The following is a 13,125-nucleotide window of genomic DNA, read 5'->3' on the forward strand; positions in this document are numbered from 1 at the left end:
TGGCGGAACTTCACTATTAACTTCACTCTTTGATAAATATACCCCTATGAGAGCTGTTCTATTCATGCCTGTACAGCAGGGATCCCCAACTTTTTTTTACCAATGAGCCACATTCAAATGTAAAAAAAGTTGCAGAGCAACACTAGCAAGAAAAAAATCCTTGGGGTGCCAATTATGGGCTGTTATTGACTACTGGAAGCCCCTATGTGTAGGGGCTTCCACATCCAAGGGGTTGGGGTTATGTTGCTCATAAGCCACTGCTGTACAGAATAAATTTACCTCTGATGGCATGCAGTTTGGTACCTGCTGCTGAAAATGCAAATTATACATAGCAGATTTCCCAAGAACACTCTACTCAACTTTATTATTAAAAAAACGATTCATAACTAGGTTTTTTTTTGCATTTTATGGTTTTATGGTTTATTTGGGAAAATGTTCTAGCTCAAAAACTAAGTGTTCAATGATAGTTTAGGGCAGGGTGGTACTATTCCCCATGGAAACCTGTTAATAACAACATCTTCATGGGTTGAAATTTTTATGCAACAGATAATAAAGAAAAAAGTTATGTTTGAGGAAAGCTCCCCTTAAAAAGACTGATGCCCAGTTAACATATTCCTTGCAAACAATGTCCTTGGGTTGACTTAATATTTCATATAAATGTCAATGGTCTCTGTACAGGTCGATACTGGGAGACTGTTGAACGACTAAAGATTAACCAGTTTTATGGAGCACCGACTGCGATTCGCCTGTTGCTGAAGTATGGCGATGAATGGGTGAAGAAATACGATAGATCTTCTTTGAAAACTTTAGGATCAGGTAGGTACTGCATGTTATGTTATACTGTCTCACAACTTGTTGGTTATGCAGCAAGCAATCTATAGTCATTCATACTGAATTAACTGGAAACTATAAATGTTCATAATGTCCTTTAGTTAAAGATTAACCAACGTCAGTTAAATATTGACCACTGTCAAGTGATATGGATATGGGAATCAAGAATGTATGCCTGCTTATTCATTTAAATGCAGTGCTTACATACATGCTGATTTTCTAATTCCATTAGCTAGCATGTTAATTTATATGGGGGGGGCATGGCAGTAATTACCAGTCGTTACTGTAGTGAGAGTGAGAGTGGGGTCGTATCATGATTAATGTTCTACTAATCAGTCTTCACTCTTGCTGAGGCCAGGATAACATGTCACCCAGTCACTTTCACAAGTCACAAGACATATGCAAATAACTGCTGCATATTATCTGACATTCCTCTGCTAGAACGAACTCTGCCGTGCTATGATATAACTTAAATAGCCCTCCAATTGCTGCATTTTGGGTGGACTCCAGTTTACAACACGGGACAGTGATTTTGCAGAACTGATTAATTAACAAATTGTGGTCACTGATGCAGAAGGGTTAGCTCTTTTTCATATTATTGTTTTTATGATGTGTTAGGTGCAGTGCAAACTTAGGTGTCATATTGTAGAATCACTACAAGGTAACTTGTGTTGCTTATCTGCAAACCATACTTCCATTATATAGCCAAAATTATGGAGACACTTACTGTGTAATTCCAAAACCAAGTGTATTAATATGAAGTTGGCCCTCAGTTTGCTGCTTAACTTTCCTTTAACCTCTACTCTACTAGGAAGGCTTTCCAGGAGATGTTAGAACATTGTTGGTACAATTTATTATATTTATATAAAAAGAGGTTGAGAATTGATATTGGGTGATCAGGCCTAGCTTGCACTTGCTGTTCCAGTTCATCATGCAGGTGTTCATTTAGGTTTAGGTCAGGTTCCTGTGCAGTCAAGGCAAGCTTTTCCACTTCCAAATCAACAAACCCATTCTGTATTATCCTTTCTAGATATAGTATTGTTATCCTACTGAAACAAGCCTTCCCCAAATTACTGCCACTAAGAAAGAAAGAATGTTGCTTTGTGGTGTAACTACAAAAAATAAAGGTGAACTTCCCATAGCCAACGCAACAGAGGAAACAAATACCAATACTTTATTCAGACATGATAAAATCACACGGAAAGAGGGCAAGGAGAGAGCACAGCTTTATGTGTTTCATGGCATCTGAAATGACTCGTATCATCATCATCATCATCATCATTTATTTATATAGCGCTGTCAAGATACGCAGTGCTTTAATATCAGTCATGAACTGCTTAAAAGAGAATTCAACCCCCCATATAATAAAAACCACTACCCTACATATTACCCCCTCCCTGCTCCCGCCCGCATAGGTGATAATCCCTATCCTGTAATTACCCCACATTGCAGAGTAAGCAGAGCTCATGGGCACCATTTTCTTCTCTACGCTAATCTTCGGGTCTTCTTCCGGATCTTCAGCTGCTTCCGTTGCTTTTGGCGCTTGCACGGTTGTCTGCAAAGAGAATAAGATGGCACCTGTTAACCCCCGCTGCGCTTACTCTGCAATGAGGGGTAATTACAGGATATGGGGCAATTAACGGAGTTATCACCTGTGTGGGTGGGAGCAGGGAGGGGGATTATGTAGAGTAGTGGGTTTTATTATAGGGGGGGTTGAATTCTCCTATAAAGATGTGCTCTGTCCCTGCCCTTTTTCAGTGTGACAGGGAGAGAGCACAACTTTAAGCGTTTTGTGACTAATACGAGTCATTTCTTCAGAAGCCTTACGTCACGAAATGTGCAAAGCTGTGCTCTCCCCCTGCCCTTTTACCGTGTGATTTTAGTTTTGGAGTTTTTAACCTTCAGGATCGATTGATCGATCCAAATATGCAGAGGATCTTATGCTTGTTGGAGTTCTGAAGGGCCCAACGGAGAGGGATTCAGCCAGGATTCGGCCTTTTTCAGCAGGATTTGGATTCGGCTGAATCCTTGTGCTTGGCAGAATTGAAACCAAATTTGCATATGTAAATTAGGGGAGGGAAGGGAAATCCTGTGACTTTTTGCCACAAAACACGGAAGTAAAAAATGTTTTAAATAGTGGATTCGGTGCATCCCTATATAGTATGTAGATTTATCATAGCTCAAATTGTCCTCTGACTTAGTCAATGATGGGTGCACAATTGAAAGTTATGCATTTATTCATAGAAAGGGCCATATAAACGTTCAGTGTTATTTATTGAATATCACAGTGCAGCCCATGTTTTTTTAGATAAAAGTCTCAATAAAGGACACAACGTTATAGTGCTGGTCCTTTCTTTGAACATGAGAAAGCTGCATTTGTGTTTGACTTTGGCTTCATAGAATCCATTGACATAAACAGTACTACAAATACAACTCTCCATAAAGATGGCCTAAAATAACCAGCATTGTATTGTGTCATTTTACTGTCTATAAACATTTTTTCTTTTCTTGCCAGGGAAAATTTTATTACAAACATTGCTGTTATTTTCTCCTTGTGACAAACAGTTTATATGAAGCTAACACAGAGTGATGCAGTGGTAATAAAAGAGTTAAATCCACTGACTGGGTTCGACAAGTTTAACGATTGTCGAATTCCAAAGGCTTCTGTAACATTGAGTGAGAAAGTCACAATGGAGGTTACCAGAGTTTAACAACCTGTACACCTGTTCTATTCACAGCCAGTTAGGTACAGGAATCCCAGCAAGCTTTATTGTAACACTAGAAATCATTGTTAATCTAGTAGTCCAGCAATGGGATATGGTATGCATCACATGATGTGGAAAAAGCTGCCCTTATGCATGTGGTTAGTCATACCAACCACTGATCAAGACAATATGGTGACACTGAGCTGACTTTACCTTTGTGATTTGTTTTAGTGGGTGAACCAATAAACCACGAGGCTTGGGAATGGTTCCATGAAGTGGTGGGAGAGAAGAGATGTACACTGGTGGATACCTGGTGGCAAACAGGTAATTTAATATGGAGGAACTTGGCTACTACTTGATATAGGATTCAACTCACTTTATAGAATTTAAAATTTTGAAACAAACATTTCCTCTTTGATGTAAAGATTTTAATAGAGAGAATGAAGTGAAATATCAAGAGCGTTTCGGGCTCTTGCTTACAAATGAGAGTAAAATGGTCCAGTGTGCTAGCATCATATTTAGGGGGTTATTTATTAAAGGTTGAGTGTTAAAATTTTTTATACTTATAATGGTATCTTATTTAAGAAAAGACTTGAATGGGAATAACCCGATTCTGCAAGTTCGAGTCCCAAAACCTGAGTTTTTGGTGAGAAAAAAACTTGAATTGCTTGAATTATTCATTTTTTCATGCAAACCTCTCCAAAAAAATTTGAACATCGTGAAGGCTGTTAACATCTTCTAATGGTTCAAGGGACCTCTGTCATTGACTCCTACATGAAGTTTTAGATGGTGAATCTTTGGATTCAAGTTATTTCCACGGTCGTGGTATAATAAATCTCTTAAAATTTGAGGGTTTTTTTTAACCAGAAAATGTGAGTTTTCACCAAAAAAACCAACTCAAAAATTCAAATTTTCATGTAAAACACATCTAGAAGATTAATAAATCTATGTATGTATGTATTTTTTCCCCTCTATTATATATACATTTTTCTCATGGATACACAAGTAACCTTAAAGGGGTTGTTCACCTTAAAATGAACTTTTTTTAGTATCATGTAGACAGTGATATTCTGAGACAATTTGCATTTGTTTTTCATTTTTTATTAATTAGCTTTTATTTTATCAACTCTCCAGTTTGCAATTTCAGCAATCTGGGTGCTCGGGTCAAAATTACCCTAGCAGCCATGCAGTGATTTGAATAAGAGACTGGAATATGAATAGGCGAGGGCGTGAATAGAAAGATAAGTAATAAAAAGTAGCATTAATAATAGATTTGTAGCATTATAGGGCATTCCTTTTTAGATGGGGTTAAAGCTGGAAAGAGTAGGAAGAAGGCAAATAATTCAAAGACTATAATAAAAGAAAAATGAAGACCAACTGAAAAGTTGCTTAGAATTAGTCATTTTATAACTTACTTAAAGGTGAATCACCCATTTAAACACTGCACATGAAAAAAGCATAAGGGCATATACCAGTTTCAGTAATCTTATTTGCTTGCCACATATTTATCACATTAAATTTTTTATTCATTTTGATACCCATTGGCATGATGTCACTGGGGTGTGATGAGCCAAAAGTGGTTATTTTCAACCACCAGTTAAAGTGCCTAATGTATTCTGTTTTAGTGTGTTAGCTTTATATGGGTTGGAGTTCTGCTGTTTGGATTGCCATATTTGTTCCTGAGAGGGCTAGAGCAATGTAAGTGCAAATGTGCCACGGGCCATCGTTTTATACAAATAGAAAACATAAGAATAAATGAAGCAAATTCGAAATAAAGATCCATTCCATCAATCAAATGAGTAAAGCAGCATCTGAAAGCAATAACACATAGAATAAAGACTATATAATCTAAATGATGGCTTGAATGTATATTGACATACAAGGACAATAAGAATGATGTTAGATGTATCATTGAGTTGACAAGTAAAAAATCTACAATTATTCTTGCCAAGCAGAAAAGCAAATGTTACTAATGGATATCGTACCTGAACTTCTCTCTGGTACTGTACTATTCAAGCCATTAATGTGAACAATATATGTATTTGCAGCACACAGATTGAATACATACAAAGGTGTTCACCCTTGGTAACGTAAACATAATGAATTCTACTTTATCAGCATAACGTGACAACTCAATGGATCTATAAGTGAAAGATTGAAACCAAGTTTGCATTTTGGTCAGGTAAAGGGTGAAAGTGAGCATAATAGTCAGAAAAGCATAACAACTGATACAAGATGGCGCTTCTTCTTTTAAACGGCAGACAGCAAAAAAGACCAGGCCTAATGAGGGTAGATGAGATATTGCAACTAAAAGTATTATTTTAATTTAAAATGTCATATACTGTAATCAGCACAGCCAGAGCTATGAAAAGCATGTGTATGTGCGATTGTGAGTGTGTGTGCTACTCCTAAGATATATTATTTAAAAAATTCTAAGAAGATTTAGTGCAAATCCCCTGCACTATTGCTACTCTCCTAATCATCTCTAAGTCATTTTTTGAGTGATATTATGTAAGTCTGTGCTGGGAATCGAGCAGGAACCTCCAGGTTTCTGGCTGCTCTCCATAACCACTAGGCCAGGAGAGCAGCTGGTGTAGTCTCTTATTATTACCTCTTCACCTGGCTTTCCTATCTCATCCTAGCAGACTTATTGGTCAACAAAGCTGTGCATTATTTAAACCACTGGAATTTTATATAACTATATAATTCCATCTCATGCATCACTTTCTTGCCTGAGCATTAGCTTCTGGGAGCAAGAGTCCTCTGCACTCTACCCATTAACCCATTAACAATACATTTAAGACTTTGAGACATTTTGTGCCTTAAGCTACCAAAAAATGGCTTACCCTTTAGACAAAACAGTGATTGTTTGTCCATATATTGCAATATATTTAAGCTGGCCAACTACGTCAAAGTCATCCCTGGTATGGCCAGTACTAACTAGTCCCTATCTCTCGCCCCTCTTGTCCTTTTTCTGCTCAAGTACTGTGCCGGTTCTGCTCCAGTCCTGTTCTTGTTCTGAGTCTATACTGTTTCTATAACCACTCCATCCTGCTCCATTCCACTCCTGTCTTTACTTCCACTCCTGCCTGTCCAGTTCCTGATTGTCATAATACCTGTTGTTTGCCTGAAGGACTCACCACACATCAAATTCCCATCTCATCCCAGCAACCTTATTGGTCAACCAATCAGAACCAGCCGAGTCCTATTTAATTCCATCTCCTACATCACTTCCTTGCCTGAACATTAGCTTCTGGTAGCTTGAGCACTCTGGCCAGTCCTTAGCTCTCACCCTTTTGTTTTTTTTCTGGTCCTTCTCCAGTCCTGTTCTTGTTCTGCGTATGTTCTGTCTCTATGACCACACCATCCTGCTCCAGTCTCTACACCCACTTCATCCGACTCCTGTCTCTATGTCTGTTCTATCGCTCTCCTGTCTCTGCATCTGCTCATGTCTCTGCACCTGCTCTGTCCCGCTCCTGCCTGTTCAATTACGGTTTGGTCACAATAACTGTTCTTTTCTTGAATGACTCGCCACCCATCAAAATCTCTTACACATTAACCAGAAGATAAAACTATAGACTTACCTTATTAGATGATGAATAGTGCTTTTACCATTTATTAAATTAGTCTACAGAGTACATCCAAAGTGCAGCAACCACAGAACAATCTCAGTGGGAGTTGTATTGTAAGATCAACTAAAAGGCTGCAAGTTGCACAACAACAACTGACACTATTTTACCTTTCTATCACTATCTTCCCCATCTTCCTACGCGGTTGTCCTGCAGGGCACAGTACTCCTATTTGCACCACCAGAAAAGAGTCAGTAAAAATACATGCCGCTGGGTATTGCTACACTCATACCATAAAAGGGTTAAAGTTAATTGCAAGGGGATAGGCATAAGGCTTCCAACTGTACCAATTACAGCTGAGCTTCATATAAGTAGATTTGGAACGATTATGTTACGGTAATTAGTGTGGTCTAATTTGCATGTACTTAGTCAAATTACTTTGCAGAGATTTATCTAATGCTTTTTTTTAATTTAGTAAATGCAGCCCATATACAACAATTGCACTTTATTGCAGGCATGCCAGAACACTATGATTTCGTATGTACTACGTATAGATTTGTAGAGATGATTTTGGCTACAGGAGAGTTTATTTTATAAATGGATCAATTAAGTCGGATACTGTAGATGGTTCAAATCTCAGAATGTATCTAATTCTCAAGCTCGTAGGATGAAAATGATTAAGAGTCTTGGTTTAAGAGCAACATAATCTCAGAAAGCAGATAATGGGCACAATACCTTAATGCTGTGTAATAAAAGTAATTTAGCCTCGCAAAGCTCTTTATACATTCACTTTGCTTCTTTCCTGATAAAGTTTAAGGATAATTCCTCCTCTAAATAAATGAATTCATATTACTGTGGCTTTGCTTGTTGTTAAAAATGGCTGCTCTTGGTGCTTTTGCTTTCAGGGTCATAATCTGAAGGATGATTTATAAGCAAAAGGTATAAGGGATCATTTACTAACACAGGTGCTGTGTGCAAAGTGCAACTCCCCCATAAATCCAGTGCAAAAACGGCCATGCTCTGAGTTGTGCCCACTGCAATTGTATTGCACTTTGACGTGAAATAGGTGCAAGTTGTGTCTAGCATTTTTAGAGTGGGGGATGTGTCATTTTCGGAGCTTGCTTTAAGAATCGCATCTGCATTCAATTCATTGGGCAGTGTGGGAACCCTGGAGCTAAGGGTAGCTTCAGGCAGAGTCCTGCACAGAACCAATTTATAAGACCCCGACCCTAAATTGCAACCTGCGACCCGAAGTGCAACCAGCATATTTACCCACTTTGATCCACTACCCAACCCACAACTGCCTTATCCGCAAACCCGATCCGTAACCCGCCGACCACCATTAAACAGGAAGTGATGTTGCTGCAAACCAGAAGTCAAAAGTGGGAAGGGACAGAAAAAAGTTTTGTAAAAATATTAAAAGGAGTAAAATATAGACAATATAACATAAGATAAGACATAAGATAAGGCCTGCAACCTGCTGGATACTAGATCTATATACTAGATATATAATGTTATTCCATTTTTACGCATTTCACTCATGACCAACATATCATTGAATCATGGGACCTCTCACATATGGAGGCCGGTACATTTCTACTTCTGCAATTTTCAGCTTGCCCTGTTTCAGATGACTGTTCCCGTTTGCCAGGAGAGTTCTCATATAGTTCTAGTATAGTATGTCATCTGCTCTAAATATTTACTGAGAAATTGATCTGCTGTTGTCTCTAGCTGGCACATGAATGAGATATCAACAGATGCAGAAGTGAGGGGAGACACAGTTTCTCCTTATTTCCACTTAGATAAACCCAAACAAACAGAATACAAACCTGACTGGATGGCAAAACTTCATGAGTCAGGGCCGGAACTAGGAGTAGGAAGAAGAGGTCCATGCCTAGGGCACAAAAGTGGAGGGGCGCCAAGCAGGTACCTCTTCTGCCCCGGGTTGCCTATTTTTATTTGGCTCTCCAGCATCTTGAGCTGTACTTTTAACACTTTTTTAATGTTAGAGAGTTTTTGTTTTTTAAAATTCAGTTCTTGATAAATGTTTCCATACACTAAGGAGTTTTGCGTGTGTTTTTTATGCCGTAATAGAAGAAATACAACAATAAACAGTATTGTGCTGTTCAATAATTATATATTTATATATATATATATATATATATATATATATATATATATATATATATATCATATGTCAGATAGCAACCTATTCTAAGGCCAGTTAGATCTGTTCTACAATACAACAAGCTGCAAACTATTTGGCTTAGTTGAGATGTGGATTCATGGAGTCAAGCTAACAAGTAAATGATAGATGAAAGATTAAGGGGCCCATTCACTAAGCTCGAGTGAAGGATTCGAATGAAAAATACTTCGAATTTCGAAGTATTTTTTGGGTACTTCGACCATCGAATGGGCTACTTCGACCTTCGACTACGACCTTCGACTTCGATTCGAACGTTTCGAACGAAAAATCGTTCGACTATTCGACCATTCGATAGTCGAAGTACTTTCCCTTTAAAAAAAACTTCGACCCCCTACTTCGGCAGATAAAACCTACCGAAGTCAATGTTAGCCTATGGGGAAGGTCCCCATAGGCTTGCTAAACTTTTTTTGATCGAAGGATTTTCCTTCGATCGTTGGATTAAAATCCTTCGAATCGTTCGTTTCGAAGGATTTAATCGTTCGATCGAACGAAAAATCCTTCGATCGATCGAACGAACGTTTAGCGCTAAATCCTTCGACTTCGATATTCGAAGTCGAAGGATTTCAATTCGAGGGTCGAATTTCGAAGTATTTTTAACTTCGAAATTCGACCCTTAGTGAATCTGCCCCTAAGTGTGAATGTCATTCATTGCAGTAGGAAGAGGTTAAATCAGGGGATTACTGAAAGCACTTTATTAAAAGAAAAGCCAAATACTTCAGTAAGTGTGTAGTGATGCTAAAATACATCAGCAGGGGTGTTTTTTAGTGAACCACAGAGAGGGCATTTGCCTCAGAGGAAAAAATTGGATTAAAGTACAATGGAGGTGTTATTACATTTATTAGATGAATTCATTATTAACAGGCCATTGGTAAACATCAAGTCTCAACATCTGCAAACAGCCACAGGCTGAGATCTAAAGTGTGTGATTTGCGTTTTGAAACAAGTGTAAACTAGGTCTAATGCTGGTCATACACATACCAATAATATTGTACTTTTATTACCCTAGCAACCATGCATTGATTTGAATAGGTGTCTTGAATATGAATAGCAGAGGGTCTGAATAGAAATATATAATAAAAAATAGCAATAATAATAAATATGTAGCCTTACAGAGCATTTGTTTTTAGAAGAGGTCAGTGAAGCCCCATTTGGAAGCTGGAAAGAGTCAGAAGAAGAAGGCAAATAAAAAACATTAAAAAAAAGAAATAATTATGGCCAATTGAATAGTTGCTAAGACTTAACCATTCTATGACATACTAAAAGTAAATACTCAAATTTGAAAGTATATCTTGGGATCAAGCACAATGTATTGTTTTATTATGACAGAAAAGGGAAATCTTTTTACAAATTTTGAATTATTTGTTTAAAATGGAGCCTATGAGAGATGGCCTTCTCATAATTCTTGTGATACTTTTATGAAGAAACAGAATTAAAAAGTAATAGATTTTTTAAAAAAATGATAATATTGCATATTTAATCTGAAACGCCTATTTTGCTTCCCTTACCAAAAGAATCTATATCGTTTTGTAGAAACCGGTGGAATCTGCATTGCTCCCCGCCCATCTGAGCAAGATGCTGAAGTTATACCAGCAATGGCTATGAGACCCTTCTTTGGGATTCAGCCTACACTGCTAAATGAGACAGTGAGTACAACAGAAAGTTATAACAAACAAGGGAAAGTTGTGCTCACCACTAATTTTTAAAACCATTAGGTGGGGGTGCAATGTGGCTGTGACCACAAAATACATATAGACAAATACAAGAGTCCTCTGCACTCAACCCATTATCAATATATTTAAGACAGAGACATTTTGTGCATACTGCTACTGAAAAATGCCTTACCCTTTAAACAAAACAGGGATTGTTTTACTTTGAAAGCAGCTAGTAAATTGCAGGTAAAACTTAGTCCCTTTGTAAAATGTATAACGAAGCAATAGAATTCTTAATGAATCAGATGAAAATTGAGCATAGGACTGGCCAGATATGGGATGACTTTGACGTAGTTGGCCAGCTTAAATATATTGCAATATATGGACAAACAATCCCTGTTTTGTTTAAAGGGTAAGGCATTTTTCAGTAGCAGTATGCACAAAATGTCTCTGTCTTAAATATATTGATAATGGGTTGAGTGCAGAGGACTCTTGTATTTGTCTACAACAGAAAGTTGTTGAGTGGCAGAAGTTTGCAATAAATTGCAATAATCTTCATTGCCAGCATTCAAAGACAAACTTGCAGGGATTGCAAACTAGCAAAAAACACACCAATAATATCGTTAAAAACAATGTTTTATAAAGTTATTGGTATGTGTATTGGGGTCTGAACAATATACATGTACATATTGGTTGGTTTGGGCCAGGGATTGGGCAAGTTTACAAATATTATCTGCCGATGTGCCATGTCAGCCTATATATGGTTCATCGGCAGTTGATATGCCACTATGTTCCTTAAAGGGATTCTGTCATGATTTTTATGATGTAGTTTTTATTTCTAAATTACACTATTTACACTGCAAATAATTCACTCTACCATATGAAATGTAATTTCTGAGCCAGCAAGTGCATTTATTTAGTTGTAATATTGGTGCGTAGGCGCCATCTCAGGTCATTTTGCCTGGTCATGTGCTTTCAGAAAGAGCCAGCACTTTAGGATGAAACTACTTTCTGGCAGGCTGTTGTTTTTCCTACTCAATGTAACTGAATATGTCCCAGTGGCTTTTATTATTGTGTTGTTGAGTGAGTGCTGTTCTTAGATCTACCAGGCAGCTGTTACCTTCCCATTGTACTGTTTTTAAGCTGCAGGGTGGGAAAGGGGGGATAATATCACTCCAGTACAGCAGTAAAGAGTGACTGAAGTCAGGGCAGCCATCAGGAGGGATCAGGGGGGAGAGTTGTATGGGGCCTTGAGGGTAAGGGGGGCCCACCAATGTCGCACTTTCTTGATTAGCCGGGCTCCCTGCTTTCTGAGAGCTGCTGACTTCGGGAAGGCAGGGCGGGAGCACAAGGGGAGGTATCTTCTGTCCATTACTTCTCCTTATTGGTCACTGAGTTTAAGTCCCGGTTGAGCTGCTCAGGGATTGGATAGCTGAGGTTTGAACTTCTCCTCCAGCTCATCCAATCACCATGCAGCTTTACCAGGACTTGAAATTCTGTGACCAATAAGAGAAGAAAATGCTGTGACTGGTAGAAGATGAAGCCACCTATACTCCCCTTCTGCAGTTGGCAGCTCACTGACAGCAGGTGGGCCACACTAATGAAGTAAGTGTAACATGGCAGGGCCCCCTAAAGGTAACCCTTTGTGGTCCCTGTTGTGTGGTGGGGCTCTGGGCACCAATTTTTTTTAAACTTCTGGGGGGGCAACTTTTTTTACATGGACGTTTAAGGGGGGCCCTGGCCACCAATTTTCTTATAACATGGGGGTCCTAGCCACCAATATTTTTTAATGGGGGGCCCTGACCACAAATGTTTTTTTCAATGGGGGGGCCCTGACCACCAATATTTTTTAATTAACATGTGGGAACCATAGCCACCAATGTTTTTTTTTTTAGTGTGTGGTGGGGGGTAGACCTGTGGGGTGTGGAGGGCGGACCTGTAGGTGGGGCTTGTGGTGGGCTCAGCCCAGGGGGCCCAGGAAATTTTTTCATATGGGCCCTGCGATTTATGATGGCGGCCCTGACTGAAGTTTATCAGAGCACAAGTCACATGACTGGGGGCAGCTGGGAAACTAACAACATGTCTAGCCCCATGTCAGATTTAAAAATTCACTTTTGAGAAATGGATTTCAGTGCAGAATTCAGCTGGAGCAGCACTATCAACTG

General features: G+C 38.7%; 1 protein-coding gene across 1 annotated transcript in view; it reads left to right on the plus strand.

Moving 5' to 3' along the window:
• Positions 1 to 13,125, plus strand: part of acss1.L (acyl-CoA synthetase short chain family member 1 L homeolog) — a 72,563-nt gene that overhangs the window by 45,837 nt on the left and 13,601 nt on the right. The window contains exons 7-9 of the mRNA XM_018262870.2: positions 679 to 816; positions 3,768 to 3,860; positions 10,842 to 10,954. Coding sequence (XP_018118359.1) covers positions 679 to 816; positions 3,768 to 3,860; positions 10,842 to 10,954 — 344 coding nt within the window. The remainder of the gene's footprint in view (positions 1 to 678; positions 817 to 3,767; positions 3,861 to 10,841; positions 10,955 to 13,125) is intronic.

Source organism: Xenopus laevis, chromosome 5L (assembly GCF_017654675.1).
Source record: "Xenopus laevis strain J_2021 chromosome 5L, Xenopus_laevis_v10.1, whole genome shotgun sequence".
Taxonomy (NCBI): Eukaryota; Metazoa; Chordata; class Amphibia; order Anura; family Pipidae; genus Xenopus; species Xenopus laevis.